General features: G+C 45.9%; 1 protein-coding gene across 5 annotated transcripts in view; it reads left to right on the top strand.

Annotated features, from left to right (window-relative positions):
- The window catches only part of LOC146355622 (tripartite motif-containing protein 10-like), a 43,216-nt gene that overhangs the window by 8,685 nt on the left and 17,403 nt on the right, over window positions 1-17,128 (top strand). For 2 of the 5 annotated variants that reach the window (XM_084831003.1, XM_084831002.1), the window contains 4 exons: window positions 5,061-5,522; window positions 7,822-7,917; window positions 14,352-14,582; window positions 16,067-16,089. In XM_084831003.1, coding sequence (XP_084687129.1) covers window positions 5,112-5,522; window positions 7,822-7,917; window positions 14,352-14,582; window positions 16,067-16,089 — 761 coding nt within the window. In that variant the 5' untranslated portion in view covers window positions 5,061-5,111. Of the gene's footprint in view, window positions 1-2,693; window positions 2,862-5,060; window positions 5,523-7,821; window positions 7,918-14,351; window positions 14,583-16,066; window positions 16,090-17,128 lie in introns of all 5 variants that reach the window. The other 3 variants (XM_084831007.1, XM_084831006.1, XM_084831004.1) reach the window with 2 other exon arrangements.

Raw genomic sequence — 17,128 nt, 5'->3', positions numbered from 1 at the left:
ACTACACATTGGATGTGTCATACAGGCATTTCTGCCTTCCCCGCCCCGGAACACGCCCCAGGAACGCCCCATTTGGGCTGCTCCGAGGTCGGTTCCTGGAAAACCAGATATCCTGTGGCCATCTAGCCACTGACTAGCAGCCATAGGATTGCTCCCTTAATTGCTTGCTTCCGTTGTTCAGTGTTCCAAATTTGTTGGCATATAGAGTGCAGCACTTTAACAGCATCCTCTTTTAGGATTTTAAATGGCTCAGCTGGAATACTGTCATCTCTGCTAGCTTTGTTGTTAGGAATGCTTCCTAAGGCCCACTTGACTTCACTCTCTAGGATGTCTGGCTCAAGTTCAGTGACCGCACTATCATGGCTATCAGGGACATTAAGATCTGTCCTGTATAGTTCTTCTGTGTATTCTTGCCACCTCTTCTTAATCCCATTTGCTTCTGTTAGGTCCCTGCCTTCTTTGTCCTTTATCATGCCCATCTTTGCACTAAACGTTCCTTTGAGATCTCCGATTTTCTTGAAGAGATCTCTAGTCTTTCCCATTCTATTGTTTTCCTCGATTTCTTTGCATTGTTCATTTAAGAAGGCCTTCTTGTCTCTCCTTGCTATTCTCTGGAACTCTGCATTCAGTTGGGTATATCTTCCCCTTTCTCCCTTGCTTTTCACTTCCATTCTTTCCTCAGCTACTTTTAAAGCCTCATCAGACAGCCACTTTGCTTTCTTGCATTTCTTTTTTTTTTTTTTTTTATGGATTGAGTTGCGGCCTCCTGAACAATGTTAGGGACCTCTGTCCATAGTTCCTCAGGCACTCTGTCTATCAGGTCTAATCCCTTAAATCTATTCATCACCTCCACTGTATATTCATAAGGGATATGATTTAGGTCATACCTGAATGGTTTAGTGGTTTTCCCTATGTTCTCCAATTGAAGCTGAAATTTTGCAATAAGACGCTCATGATCTGAGCCACAGTCAGCTCCAGGTCTTGTTTTTACTGACTGTATAGAGCTTCTCCATCTTTGGCTGCAAAGGACATAATCAATCTGATTCCGATATTGACCATCTGGTGATGTCCATGTGTAGAGTCGCCTCTTGTGCTGTTGGAAAAGAGTGTTTGCTATGATCAGCGTGTCCTCTTGACAAAACTCTATTAGCCTTTGTCCTGCTTCATTTTGTACACCAAGGCCATACTTGCCTGTTATCCCGGTGATTTCTTGACTTCCTACTTTGGCATTCCAATCTCCTATGATGAAAAGGATATCTTTTTTTGGTGTTAGTTCTAAAAGGTGTTGTAGGTCTTCATAGAACTGATCAACCTCAGCTTCTTCGGCCTCAGTGGTTGGGGCATAGACTTGAATTACTGTGATGTTGAATGGTTTGCCTTGGATTTGTACTGAGATCATTCTATCGTTTTTGAGATTGTACCCCAGTACTGCTTTTCCCACCCTTTTGTTGACTATGAGTGCTACTCCATTTCTTCTAAGGGATTCTTGCCCACAGTAGTAGATATAATGGCCACCTGAATTAAATTCGCCCATGCTTGTCCATTTTAGTTCGCTGATTCCCAAGATGTCGATGTTCAATCTTGCCATCTCATGTTTGACCACCTCCAGCTTCCCTTGATTCATTGATCTTACATTCCAGGTTCCTAAACAATATTGTTCTTTACAGCATCGGACTTTCTTTTCGCCACCAGACACATCCACAGCTGAGTGTCTTTTCGGCTTCGGCCCAGCCGCTTCAGTCTTTCTGGCGCTACTTGGAAATTCCCTCTGCTCTTCCCCAGTAGTATAGTGGATACCTTCCGACCTGAGGGGCTTATCTTCCGGCGTCATCTCTTTTAGCCTTGTGATACGTTCCATGGGGTTTTCTTGGCAAGAATACTGGAGTGGGTTGCCATTTCCTTCTCCAGTGGACCACATTTTGTCAGAACTCTCTGCCATGACCTGTCCGACTTGGGTGGCCCTGCACAGCATAGCTTATGGCTTCACTGAGTTACGCAAGCCCCTTCGCCACAACAAGGCAGTGATCCATGAAGGAGTGTCCATTGTTACCTCCAACTTTACATCTCCCTTCTGCGAAGGATTCAGTTTAAAGCCCTCCTGATGAAGTTCTTCATGCTGTGGCCAAACACATTCTTCCCGTCCTTTGTGAGGTGCAACCTGTTTCTTGCCAACAGTCCATCCTCCAGGAAGTATAGGCCGTGGTCCCAGAATCCACATCTCTCACATCGGCACCACCTCCGTAGCCAGTCATTCACCCAGAGTATTTTTCTTTCCCGTTCCATCCCTCTTCTAACTACTGGAAGGATGGATGAGAAAACTATCTGGGCCCCAAAGTTCTTGCGTTTCCTTCCCAAAGGTTCAAAGTCTGATATGATTTCTTCATAGCTCCGCTTGGCCGTATCATTTGTTCCCACATGGATGAGAAGAAAGGGATACTTGTCAGTGGGCTTTATGAGTGCAGGCAACCTTTCAGTCACGTCTCTAATCCGTCCTCCCGGGAGACAACATACCTGGCGAGTCCATGGGTCTTCGTGACATACTTGGGTCTCAATTCCATGCAGCAAGGAGTCTCCCGCTACTACTACTCTTCTCTTATTGTTGTTGTAGGCCTGGGTTTCATCACCTCTGCTTGACTGACCTTCAGCCTCTTGCTCACTCTCATGCAGGTTCCCCTGTAATTCTTCCTCTGCAGGCTGGCCTCCAGTCTCATCCTCAAGTACCTGGAATTGGTTCCACAGCTCCACTGCTTCCACTGGTGCAGAGTGGTGTCTAGTTCTTCTTCTCCTGAATGTCACCCTTTTCCAAGGAGTATCCTCTACTGTATCCTCTATTCTCCTTCTCACTCAAGCCTTTGAGAAAAGTGGGTTAACATGGTTGCAGAGAATCAAAACTGGGCCCGTTTTGTTTGTCAGCTGCCATTATCCAGCGACAGGAAGGGCTGCAGCTCAGTGGCAGAGCACACGTTTGGCATGTCGAAGGTCCCGGGTTTGATCCCCAGCAGCTCCAGGCAGGGCTAGGGAAGAATCCTGCCTGAAGCCCTGGAGAGCCGCTGCTGCCAGTCAGTGTCAACAATACTGCGCTGGATGGACCCAGGGTCTGGCTCAGCACAAGGCAGCTTCCTGTGTTCCTCTGAACAGAAAGCTTTAATAAAAATAGGAGTTTGGGTTTTGTTTTTTAAGTGGAGGGGAGATAAATATTGCTACTTTATGCAATCCTATGTATGCCTACTGAGAAGTCCCATTATGTTTAATGAGGCTTACCCTCAGGAAAGTGTGCATAGGATTCCAGCGCAAGTTACTTTTGCAGGGAGGTTTGTACCTTGATGTTCTGCATGTTTACTCAGAAATAAGTCCTGAGTTGTGAGCACGGTACTGCAGGCTTAATACAGTGTCTACCAATTCTGTCTAATTAATTGACTACCCTTTCAGCTTGGTCCTATGCATGTTTTGTCATTTGTGGGTTTGGGTTTTTTTTGCTTGAACTCTAGCTTCAGTGGTGAGGGAATGGCACTTAGTGCATGCTCAGAGTTTCTCCATAACTGAGCCCTAGTTTTGAAAACAGACTCATTGGCTGAATCCTGGTGAAGTCTTGGCACAAATGAAGTTATGGGGAGGAAGATACAATGAGAGCTTGTGCATAGATGGAGTTGCATCAAACAAGAGATCTGTTTTTATGAAAAGTTGCTGGAGGATGGTAGGATGAGGAGGGATGGGGGAGGAATAGAATTGGAAGGGGGAGAATGTAAGTGCTCAGTGGTGAAAGAAGAACATTCTGCACGTGCTCAGAGGCAAACTCTATTTAAGAACATAAGAAGAGCCGTACTGCATCAGACCAAGCCCCATCTAGTCCAGCATTCTGTTCACACGGTGGCCAACCAGATGCCCATAGGAAACCCACAAGCAAAACATGAGTGCAATAGCACCTTCCCACCCAGGTTCCCCTGCTGCTAACATTGGTGAAATATAAATAAATTCTAGTCATTCTAAATTAGAATGCGTGTATATCCTTCAGAAACATTGCAGGTTTCTTGCCTAGGGGACACTTCTAATGACCTATGCATTTTCATAGAAATTTACCCAAAAACTATTGGGGAAGGGGTGAATGGAAGGGAAAGCAAATCACTCCCTCTCCCAAACTGGAGAACTCCCCTTCCACATGAACTGCTGCACCTATCCTTCTGAAACTTTGCTGGTTTCTTACTTAGGGACAACTGTAGGCTGTCTGTAACTTTCAGAACAATGGTCCACAAGGAACATAGGGAGATAAGTATGCCCTCGTTTGGAGACCTCAAAATGTCAAGGCCACCCTTGCACAAAAACCGTTGTGGCTATCATTCTGAAATTTGGCAGACATGATCTCCTCTGATGGGGCAATGAATCCTGAAATTTTTATCCAATTCTTCCAAGGAATTAAAACGTTATTGGCAGTTCCCTTTAAAAGAAAATCAAAATATAAGCCCTGCACCTATTTTTCTGACATTGGGCAAGTGTAATCCCCTTCAAGGGAGCTACCATGCCTGAAATTATCCAGTTCTGAACAAGAGAAAAAAGTTACAGGTTTTTTTTTTCTAATTTCCCATGGTAGTCAACAGGAAGCATAAAGACTCCTTTTTCTAAACCTTGACTCAGGTTTGGTGCTGAGCTGAGGTGGTCCGATTACAAATTGGCCCAAGCAGAAGTGGGATGTTTTCCAAAATGCTGAATCGGGGTCTGAGTTGAAGTGGGGGGGGGTCAGTGCGCACTTCTTATGTATGTATGTATGTAATCTATACACACACACAAGCACACTAGATGCACGCACCACACACACACACACACACATTAGACGTGCGCTTGGACTTGTGTGTGTGTGTGTGTATATATGTAAATTTGTTATGGGCCTGTGCCCCGGATCTTTTAAGACCCTAGCAACGCCCCTGCTGGGGATTATGGGAATTATAGCGCCCCAAACTTTCCCGATGAGTTAAAGGCTGTACTGTAGTCTCTCCAATGGAGATTTACTGAAGGGATTATAAAGTTGTCATTACTCAGCAGGCATCCATCCTGCTCTTCTCCCACAGGTCTCCTGAGCTGCCTCTCCTTACAGCAAAGCCATAGAGACGCCACGTGCCATGGCTGCAGCACCGACATCCGTGGGTGTGGAAGAGGAAGCCACGTGCCCCATCTGCCTGAAGCATGTGACAGACCCAGGGACCCTGGACTGCGGCCACAAGTTCTGTGGATCCTGTATCACTTCCTACTGTGAGACATGGGAAGAGCTGGGGGACTTGGAATGTCCTGTCTGCAAAGCCAAAATCCAGAAAGGGAATTTGCGGTCCAAGTGGCAGCTGGCAAACATAGCGGAAAACATTAAACACCTGCCATTAAATCCAGGAAAAGAAGATCTCTGCCCAAGGCACAAAGAAAAACTCACCTGGTTTTGCAAAGAGGATGAGGAATTGGTGTGTTCTGTTTGTGAGCAATCCCTGGAGCATAGATCGCATACTCTGCTTCCTCTGGAAGAGGCTACCCAAGAATACAAGGTAGGACATAACCAGGAGCTTTGATCATGGAATTCTTCCTTTTTCTATTGAATATATATCCACACTGCTCCCCACCCACAAATGAGGATGGAAGGGATCTTTCCCATTAGGGCAGTTGCCAGGGGGGGTCTCTACACCAGCGATTTATTGCGTGCTCGTGATTGGTCACTCATGGAAGTTTGTGGGTTCTTCACACAACTCGTCAACCTCCAGGATGTCTCCCGCACATTTCCCCTTTTATCCTGCTTTTTAAAAGATTGGAGATAAACTAGTAATAAAAGTTAACGGTGCCATATTGGCAGTGTGTAATGCCGGGGTAGTGCTATGATCTTGCCGCAGAAGGACTTTCCTCCATTCAAACCATGTGTCTGCCATGTAAATGCTTGAGCACATTTCTCGACCGGAGGGAGAAGAGGGTAAAATGTCTCCCTGCAACGAAGGGAGATCTGATCCCTGACCCCACCAAGCTCAGAGTCAACGTCCTCTTTTCGTTCAGAGCACCCCGTTAAGTTCAGTGGGGCTCACTCCCCGGTTAGTGTGCCGAGGGTTGCAGATGTACAGCACAATCTTACATTTTATGTCTCCTCGGAAGTAAGTCCGAGGTTTCCTGCGGGCTGTGAGAAAACAGTACAGCACGAGTTAAGCTATGAAAACAAGACTCCCCACCCCCACCTTCGCTCCTTTGCACACATGCCAGGGCGGGAGGGAGGTGCTCCCTTGATTCAAACGATGTGTCTGCCATGTGAAGGAGCCCTTCCAGTCCTGCAAAGAAACACAGTAGGAAGCTCCAGAAAGGATGTGGGGTTTTTTTTTTGGGGGGGGGGGCGGTTGCTTAATGTAGATACAGCCTAGTTATATGAATCTGTTAGATATAGTCAGACCACTGGCTCACTTAGCTCCATATTGTCCTGTCTGACTGGCAGTGGATCTTTAGGACACACCTTTCCCAGCATCTGCTGCTTGAGATCCTCTTTCAAGTGAAGACACCACTGGGACCTTCTGCATGTAAATCGTGTGCTCCACACTGAACTGTGGTCCCTCCCCGAGCTATGTAGCTGTACCCTAAGCTAAATCAAGGCCCCTCACCACTGTTCTTGAAGCAAAACCCTTGGCTTAAATACATTCTGTGTATTTCTTCCATTTATGAGTCACCCTACATCCAAAGCTCTCAGAGTGACATATATAATAAAAAATAAACACAATAAGACATAACAACACTAGTAAGATTAGTTAAAAACAAAAGAAATTGAAACAGCAACATTTTAAAAAGAGAAAATAAATATCAAGGCAGCTAAAAACCTAAAAAAATACGTAAACATGCAGAAGGATAATTCTAAAATAAAGCTTTGAAACATATAATTAGGAGTAAACAAACAGCAACCTAAAAATCAAAAGGCTGCAAAGATAAAAGTCCTGGCAGTAGAAAGTCAGCAAAGCCGGCACCAGGTGGGAGAGCATTCCACAATTTGGGGGCCACTACAGAAAAGGTTTGCTTACAAGTAGCCACCACTTAGTCTCAGAGCAGGGCCTCTGATCATCTCAGGGCACAAACAGGATCGTTACTAACCTTCCATGATATCGTGAGCCCTTGGCCTCTTGCTGATAGCGGCACAAGAGCTTCCGTCATCTCACTGCTATCACCTTAGAGCGTGGGATGCACAACCTTTTTGGCTTTGAAGGCCATATCTAGGTGCTTGGGGCTGCATATGTGCATGCATGCACACGTGTAGAGGCAAATGTAATTCTTACCAATCCTGAAATTTTCCCACCAAGCACGCAGGGCACTTAGAGTCTATTCATGTCTATTGAGAAGTAAGCCCCATTGCAAGAGTTTTCAGGCCTGCAAAGCCCGGCTCAGTTCTTTGCACGTCCACTCAGAGTTCACTCACTTGGAACTCTTAATAAGAGATTAAAGAACAATTACAGCTTTTTAAGGCGCCCTAAGTGTATCCTTTAAAACAGCACTTGTCAGGCTACTGCAGAGTAAATGAATAAGCACGGTAAATAGTGCATGAGCAAATGGATATTCAGCATTAAGGTGGAATAGAGCCTCCATGCTATGTGTAGTGGGAAGAGGGCTTGGGCCTTTGTACATGAAAGGGGGTGTTGCAACCAGGCAACATTTCCAAATGTTAGCAGGAATGCGAATGTATTGTTCAAGTTATTCTGTTGCTTTTCCAGTGACAGTTTTTGATTTGTGTGTGTGTGTGTGTGTGTGTGTGTGTGTATATATATATATATATATATATATAAAATGTCCAAAAAGGAGCCAAACCTGAACATTTGCTTTTCTTTTCAGGATTACATCTGTAGCTTCCTAGAGATTCTGAAGAAGGGGAGAGAAAAAATACCAGCATATGCAGCCAATGCAGGAAAAGAAAGGCAAAACCTGCTTGTAAGTGTCAGTAGTACAGGGAGGCAAACAAAGGATTGATACCTGGGCAAATGGGCTGCAGAGTCCAAAGCCGTGAGGCAGAGGAGTATGGGAAGCCGCCTTGTGCTGAGTCAGGCCCTGGGTCCATCTAGCGCGGTATTGTCAACACTGACCGGCGGCAGCACTCTCCACAGTTTTAGGCAGGATTCTTTCCTAGCCCTACCTGGGGATTGAACTTGGGACCTTCTGCATGCAAAGCAGGTGCTCTGCCACTGAGCCACAGCCCTTCCTCACAAGGCTGCTCTTCAGGGTTTCTGTTATGTAAAAGAGCCTGATGTCTCAGAAAATGTTCATGAAAAGAAATTCCGAGGCCAGTTGGATGTTGTTTGTGATGCTCAGTTGCATGAATTTTGATTTCAAAATGCTTATTCTGTAACAAAATGCAGCCTTGGAGGCTCTGCTCTCAATCGGAAAAGTGACCACAGGGTGTGGGGTTTCTGAGCACTTTGCCCTCCAGCATTTTGTCTGCTCAAATTTCCCCCATGGCTGTTTTTTAATTCTGGAAGGGGTAAAGAGACGGTAGGGAGCACAGTTTGGGAAGAGATTTTTTGTGAAAAATCTGCTAAAGAGGAAGGGGTTAAGATGCCCATATACCAGATTCATTCATTCATTCATTCATTCATTCATTTCTATACCACCCAATAGCTGAAGCTCTCTTGGTGGTTCACAAAAGTTAAAACCAACCACAGTATAACAGTACAACCAGAATAAAACCTAGCAGCAATGCAGAGATTTAAAATACAGATTTAAAACACCAAAGCTAAAAGACCAGGAAGCTAAAATGCTAAAATACTGGGAGAATAAAAGGTCTTCACCTGGCGCTGGAAGGAGTACCATGTAGGTGCCAGGCAACACTCTCTAGGGAGCTCATACCACAGCTGGAGTGCCATAGCAGAAAACGCCCTCTTCCTGGTAGCTACCTGCCTCACTTCCTTCGGCAGGGGCTCATATGGGAGGAGGCGTTCCTTCAGATAATCTGGCCCCAAGCCGTTAAGGGCTTTGAATGTTTATACCAGCACTTTGAATCTGGCCTGGAAATGGACTGGCAGCCAGTGCAGCTGGAAAAGTACTGGCATAATGTGGTCTCGTTGGCCAGTCCCTGTTAATGATCTTGCTGCCCTATTTTGGACCAGCTGAAGTTTCTGGAGCCTTTCAAAGGCAGCCCCATGTATAATGCATTGCACTAATCCAGGCTAGAGGTTATGAGACCACGGATAACTGCAGCTAGGCTATCTCTGTCCAGATAAGGGCGTAGTTGGTATACCAGCCTAAGCTGATAAAAAGTGCTCCGTGCCACTGAGTTCACCTGTGCCTCAAGTGACAGTTCTGGGTCCAAGAGCACACCCAAACTACGAACGTGATCCTTGAGGGGGAATGCAGCCCCCTCCAGAACAGGTTGAATATCACCTAGCCGGACAGATGAACCACCCACTAACAGTACCTCCATCTTGTCTGGATTGAGTTTCAGTTTATTGGTCCTCATCCAGTCCATTACCATGCCCAGGCACTGATTCAGAACAGCCACTGCCTCACTTGGTTTTGATGAGAAAGAGGTAGAGCTGGGTGTCATCCGCATATTGATGGCACCTCAGCCCACACTTCCAAATAACCTCCCCCAACAGTTCACTTACCTGTCCTCGAAGGACGTTCGCGGTGGGGGGGAGGCGCTTCGCTGCTCCCCCCGCGAAGTTCCGGCCGGGGGGGGAAGCTTCCCGCCTCGGCCCGGCCGAAATTCAGGCCGGGGAGGAGGCTTCCTGCCTCGCCCGGCCACGAACGCGAAGTTAAAAAAAATAAAAATAAACGCCCCCTGATAGGCTACGTGACGATTCACGTAGCCTATCACGGCTAGATCTGCAAAGTCAGCCGTGATAGGCTACGTCAATCGTCACGTAGCCTATCACGGGTGACTTAAAAAAAAAAAAAGCGCGTACGCTAATGGTGGCCCCCATAGGGAGCCGCCATTCGCGTTCCTTATTTAGTCGCTGTAGTCTACGTAAATGTCTTTTGACCGGCTGCCGCCGCCGCCATTGCAATAAAAGAAAAGAAAAAAAAAACGCCCCCTGATAGGCTACGTGACGATTCACGTAGCCTATCACGGCTAGATTTGCAAAGTCAGCCGTGATAGGCTACGTCAATCGTCACGTAGCCTATCACAGGTGACTTTAAAAAAAAGAAAAGAAAAAGTGTGTACGGATAATGGCGGCCCCCATAGGGAGCCGCCATTCCTGTTCCTTATTTGGTCGCTGTAGCAGACTACAGCGACCAAATAAGGAACAGGAATGGCGGCTCCCTATGGGGGCCGCCATTATCCGTACACACTTTTTCTTTTCTTTTTTTTAAAGTCACCTGTGATAGGCTACGTGACGATTGACGTAGCCTATCACGGCTGACTTTGCAAATCTAGCCGTGATAGGCTACGTGAATCGTCACGTAGCCTATCAGGGGGCGTTTTTTTTTTTCTTTTCTTTTATTGCAATGGCGGCGGCGGCAGCCGGTCAAAAGACCGGCTGCCGCTTCCGCCCCGCTCGAACACCCGCCGAACCGCCAGCCGGACCCGCCGCCAGGAGGGACATTCGGCGAAGGTAAGTCCTGTCCCGGGGGGGGGGGGTGCAGGGGGCGGGGGGGGCTCGGAGGATTTCTCCCCGAAACTTGTTCGGGGGGCCAAACACGTTGGCGCTCGGCCCCCCGAAGTTTCGGGGAGAAATTCTCCGCCAACCCTATTTCATGTAGATGTGGAGTTTTTGGTATTTTCAACTTTGCGAGATCAATTTGATCTGTCGACTTCAGCGGAATGGTAGTACTTGCAATTGAAACATTTGTTGGTATCTAGATTCGGTCTGCTGCTTTTACTGCCTTGGAGAATCCTTCACTATTGGAAATACTTATTGAAGTGGATCAGTTGTATGGACCTACGATTCATGTTTATAAACATGTATTATCAATGAATAAATACGACACAAATGATTTACAGCAGGAATGGAACAGGGAATTGGAACATCCTATTTTGCTTAATCAATGGGCTGCTGTTTTGGCATCGGTATCAGACATTTCAGTGGATCTTCAGTTACGCCTTATTTGGCAAAAATTATTGTTTGGTGTCTATTGGATGCCACAACGTCTTTTTAGTAAAGCCTTGTCAAATTTGACTAATTGTTGGAGATGTAATGGAGTCAGTGCTTCTTTTATTCATATGTTTTGGAAATTCTCAATGGCTGCCTCCTTTTGGGAGGAAGTTATTGTATGGATAAATTTTGTATTGGAAAGTTCTTTAATATTTACTGATGTAAATGTTCTTTTAAACTATTTACCTGCTACTTGGAATGTAACACATGGTCAGCGTAAATGGATTTTTCGCATCCTTTTGGTTGCTAAAAGACTGATACTACGATATTAATATAATTACTTGGGAAGACAGATGGACTAATGTGAGCTTACTGGAAGAAGCAAAGACCACCAGCGTTGAAACAGTGATTCTCTAACATCAGCTTCGCTGGATCGGCCATGTTGTTCGAATGCCTGATTATCGTCTTCCAAAGCAGTTACTCTATTCCCAACTTATGAATGGAAAACGGAATATTGGTGGACAGCAAAAGGGATTTAAAGATGTTCTTAAAGCTAATCTAAAAAAATGTAATAGAAGCATTGAGAACTGGGAAGCTCTAACTCCTAAGCGTTCCAACTGGAGGTCAGCCTATAAAGGCGCTATGGACTTTGAAGAAGCTCGAGTACAGAGCGAAAGGGAGAAATGAGCTGAGCGGAAGGCACGCCAAGCAAACTGTCACCGTGATCGCCTTCCACCTGGAAACCTATGTCCTCACTGTGGGAGGCTGTGCGGATCCAGAAACGGCCTTACAGCCACCTGCAGACCCACTGCTAGAGATGAATGTGTTGATTGACCTATCTTCTATTAATCTGTTTAATCCTTTTAAAGAGTTATCTATATAGACTCTCGTTTTGGAAGACAATCTTACTCGGTCATGAGTGATCGCCATGGTGATGCCTACGATATTGGAAGGATAAAAGCTCACCGCCTGTAACGCAATGGACTGAAAACTTAACAACACTAGCAACATTTGAAAGAGTGGTATATAGGCGTAACTTGCAAATGGCCTTATATGCGGATATTTGGTCTGCTTTTACTGAAGTTTATGTGTAACCCCCCCCCCCCGCTTTTCTTTTTCTTCTCGAATATTGTAATGTTAGAAACTGAGGATTTTTGAACATGTTGTTGTATTTTTATTTTTATTTTGTTCTTTTTTTAGGTTTCGTAATGTTTTCAGTTTATAAAAAATAGAAAAGAAAAAATGTAGATGTTGAACAGCGTAGGGGATAAAATAGAGCCCTGTGGAACCCCATGGCATAATTGCCAAGGCACAGAGCAATAATCCCCCAGCACCACCTTCTGGAGTTGGCCATCCAAGTAGGAGTGGAACCACTGCACTGCAGTGCCTCCAACTTCCAACCCAGACAACCTATCCAGCTGGACACCACGGTTGATGGTATCGCAAGCCGCTGGTATCTCACTCCCCCTGTCCCTCTCCTGGCAGAGGTCATCCCACAGGGTGATCAAGGCAGTTTCCATTCCAAAACCAGGCCTGCAGCCCAGTTGAAATGGATCTAGATAATCCATTTCATTCAAGAGTGCCTGGAGTTGTCCTGCAACCACCCACTCAAGCACCTTCCCCAGGAAGGGGATGTTGGCCACCAGCCTATAGTTATTAATATCCTCTGGGTCCAGGTTAGGCTCTTTCAGGAGTGGCCTGGTTACCACCTCTTTTAAAGCGGCTGGCACCACCCCCTCTCTGAAGGAGGAATTTACAACCTCCTGGACCCAGCCAGACAACCCCTCCTTGTTTGATTTAATAAGCCATGAAGGGCAAGGGACAAGCACACAAGTGGTCGGTTGGACTTGGCAAGCACTTTGTCTGCATCCTTGGGCCTCAATAACTGAAACTCATCCAATAAAAGTGTACCAGATGGTGCTCTGGACCCCTCCACTATTGGAACCGAATTAATCGTGGCATCCATTTCATGACAAATCTGAGCGACTTTATCTTCAAAGGGCCGTGCAAACTTGTCACAGTTGGCCTCCTGATCCAACACCCTACAGGCTCAGCTGCAGCATTTTACAGAACAGATATATCTGGAGGGGGCGGGGACTATATGTGACTGACTTTCACGGGGAGTTTGGTCTTAAGCGTGCTCTGTTGTATGCCTCTAGCAAAATCTTTCCTAGCTGAATGTTTTCTGCAAAACTCAGAAGTGGCCTTCCTAGGGTGCTTCCAAACAAGACTTTTATTGTGCAGTTGCCCTGCCTCATTTGCAGAGTTTTACATACGTGTGTGCGTGTGCGCATGCAAACGTGATTGTCTTCCTTCTGTAACCCACCCATATTTTCCTGCCATTTCTTCCATCTTTTTTCTTACCAAAGAAAAGCAAGTAAAGTGGAAGAATTGCACAATGCTTTTAAATGTTGCCACTAAGAGCCATCTGTCTGGAAGAACCCCTAGAGAATTCTTATGAGTGACCACTTCACTGCAGTGACTTCTATAGTTGCTGCCACGCCAGCCCTTTTCTTTGGACTCTCTCCATCCTTTGGTCACTCACTCGTTAAAGTTAATCTGTTCCATGTTGTTCTCAAACTGTTTAATTCCAGTATTTTCTGTGTTGCCTTGTGTGTGTTTTCAGGCCTAATTTGTGATGTGTTTTTTTAAATAAAATGCTTCCTCCAGTGAGGACACGCAAATTACTATGGGAGCTTATAATGCAAATGTAGCACTTCCTTCCTCTTTGTTGGTTCAACCCATTTTATAGCTTCCTGCTCAGTGAGGCAGGGCAGCTAGTGATTAATTGCTCCTTAATTCACTTTTCTCTAGTTAAGTTATGTGTTGAGTTGTATTTTTCATTGATTTATTTTTCATCTTACTTTCTTTGCTATAATAGAAAGAAACTAATAATTCTCTCTCTCTCTCTCTCACACACACACACACACACACACACACACCTCCCTCCCTCCCTCCCTCCTGCTGGGAACAAAAGCTGACTGAATAAGGGACAAATAATCTCTAATCCCCTAGTTGAATAAGGGGCAATTCATCCTTGTGCTGAGCAGGGAAGCAATAAAACACGCTGAAGCTGAAAATATAAAGCTTTCAATTAACGTTGGAATGTGCAGAATGGATCTTACTCGTGAGTAGACATTATGAAAGGATCTTGGCCATGGGGAAGAGCTTTCGCTGACAATATAGCATTATATTAACCATTTTGTGGGACCTCCATTGTAATTCCACTTCCAGTGTATGGCAGAAAAGCAACGCCAAAGGGCTTTAGTCCAGAAGCAACCAACATTCCTGGCATTATCCTGCTTTTCACCCCTTTCTATTTGCTTAACACAGAAAGAAATAAGATCAGAAAGTGAAAAGACAGTGGCTAAATTCAGGCAACTGCACCAGTTTCTGGATGAACAAGAGAGGCGTCTGCTGGCTGAGATGGAAGAGCTGGAGAAGGAGATTGCAAAGAAACGGGATGAGTACATGGCCAGACTCTCGGAGCAATTCTCCTACCTTGAAAGAATCATCGCGGAGATGGAGGAGAAATGTCAGCAGCCAGCATGTAAACTCCTGTGGGTAAGATGATGGCAAAAATGAGGCTCTGCAGCTCTGTAGCTGTCTCTCTTTTCCACTTACACGATACCTGAAGGGCCCTAGTTTCTATAGAGCTGATAACTGCGTATGTTGTATACAGAAGCATCCATCAGAATTAGAACAGCATATGCACCTTATTTTTATTCTTTTTATTTATTAAAACATTTTAAAATTTATTTTCATCCTTATGGATACCAAATATAAATTAAAACCGCAACAACACTAAAAACACTCCAACAACAAATAAAGAAGAACAGAGAAGAATCAACCAATTAAAATGCCTTGGCGAACGAAAAAGGGCTTTGTGCTGGTGCCAAAACAGTTGCAATGTTGGTGCCGGGCGCACCTCCATGGGGTGGATATTCCATCCTTGGGGCACCCCAATCAAGGATGCTCTGCCGTTATAAATATTTATTTAAAACAATTATATGCTCCCTTTCCTAAAATGTTCAAGGTGGATACCCCTAGGGTATAGAAGTACGTTGTTGGCGTTCTTATTTTAAAGAGGTTATGTTACCTTCTGATAATTTTCTTCTAAGACAGCATTAAATTTATCTGACTTTCTAGAAGGAAAATAGGTGTACACAAATAAAGTGTGATCTAAGGTAGAAATGGGTAACTGGTGGCTGCATATCTGGCCTCCAGCATGGTTCCCAGTCCCAAAAGCTCCCCTCTCTGCTTTTCTCTAGTGAAAGCCTGAGGAAGAAGCAAAGGCCTCTTTAACTCCCTCCTTCCCAGCGTGTATTGCCCCAGAGGCTCTGTCAGGGGCCTCCCCTTATGCCCCTCAGCTGCTCACTGCTATCCGCATAGGATGTTTGCTCAGGGGGAACGGGGGAGTTAAAAACTGCATTCACTTTGTCTCCAAAAATTCCTTGGTTCGTAATGGGAGGGCTCTGCTAAAGCCTCTGTTGAGAAAGACCCCTTGGCTGGTTCCTGCCCCTTCATAGTTTCTTCAATCGAAAATATGCCCCTATTAAAAAATTACCTGCATTCTAAGGGATTATCTAGGGGACTGGCCTGGTTAGGCAGAAAGCACTGCAATCTGCCAGGCATAATGGTAGACAGGCGTTGGGGCTTGAATCTGAAGCATCTGTGACTTAGTTTTAAAGAAACATTTTTCAGAACCCCAATGCTCTATTTTGACTTTATGGAAGTAAAAAAACAACACACTCTCACCTGCTGCTCTTTGGGACAAATGGAATCTGGTGCCATGGGTTATAACATATAACATGTTATATGGGGAATGTTGTGTTTTGGCCAATATGTTCACTTACCTGCTTCAGCAGTACATTCCCCCACCCGCCCAAAATGCTGGCTGCTGACTTCATTCTCTTTCAGATTTTCTTCTCGCTTTACAAAGATACACCTTCAGTCTCTGAGTGGTTTGTGTGAGGCTGCTGCACACTTGTGAATTTAGCATTTGGCACGCGCTGAGTTCCTCCTCCTTTCTCTCTTTTCCCCTCTAGGATATTAGGAGCTCCCTGCAGAGGTAAGCAAATCCCACTTATTTCTTTTCCATGATGCTAGGAAAGAGTAGCACAGTAAAAGACGGTGTAGCATCAACAGCCAAAGGCCTTCTTAAAGAGACCAGTCTGTACTGCTTCCTGAAAGGCATGCAGCGAGTGGGCCAGGCAGGGCTGCCTCCGGGGGGGGGGGGGATTCCCGAATGTTGGCACTGTGTCTCGGGCCCACCCACCCCAATTCTGAAGGTGGGGAAACGTGGAGCAGGACCTCTGATGATGACTAGAACATACAAAAAGGAACTTGGGAGATGACGCAGTCCATCTGATATCCTGGCCCCAAACCATTTAGGACCAATGATGGGGAGCCTTCCTTACAATCCACGGCCACACTCCCTGGGATAAAGTAGTCCAGGCTGCATGCTGGTGGTGGGAGGGCCCAAAGGCAAAAGTCAGCATGGACACCCCTTTTCTCTGTCACCCTGTTTTTTCTCTTTTTTCACCCCCAGTCACATTCTTTCTTCCCATTCATATGTTTGCCTTCCATTCAGGTTTCCTTCTATCCTGGGGGCGCTGCAGGGGAAGAGGCTCCTCTTTCTTCCAGCCCAGCACAGAAATGCAGGAGGCTGCCGGGGCAGGAGCAGAGCAATCTGTTTCTCTGCTGGCAGCTCCCTTTCCTGCCATGCTGGGTGCAGTTGGGAAAAAGGGGCTGAGGAGTCGTTGGTCAGCAGGAGGACTCTGCAGCCAAGCCACCTGTTCCCCATTTCCAACCGATCAGCTGAGCACCACAGGAGGGGGAGATTGCAGGGAGGGGAGGCTTCACCTTCCCTGCCACAGTCTCTTCCCCCTTCTCTGCTCAGCCGATTGGTGAGGAACAGCTGAGTAGTGGGGGGAAAGGAGGTGATGAGGCATCGAAGGAGAGGCCCTGCAGGCTGCACCTGGACCATGGGCCAGAGTTTCCTCACTCCTGCTTTAAAGGTTAGCTCCAGCACCTTGCACTGAACCTGGAAACAAACTGGTCATCAGTGCAGCTGGAATAATACCAGAGTTGTATGCTCCATACAGTAG

Source organism: Heloderma suspectum, chromosome 2, assembly GCF_057233095.1.
Source record: "Heloderma suspectum isolate Gila_16-S chromosome 2, 16-S_ref, whole genome shotgun sequence".
NCBI classification, from domain to species: domain Eukaryota; kingdom Metazoa; phylum Chordata; class Lepidosauria; order Squamata; family Helodermatidae; genus Heloderma; species Heloderma suspectum.
The sequence above is the reverse complement of the archived record's forward strand: the minus strand, read 5'-3'. Positions and strand labels throughout refer to the sequence as shown.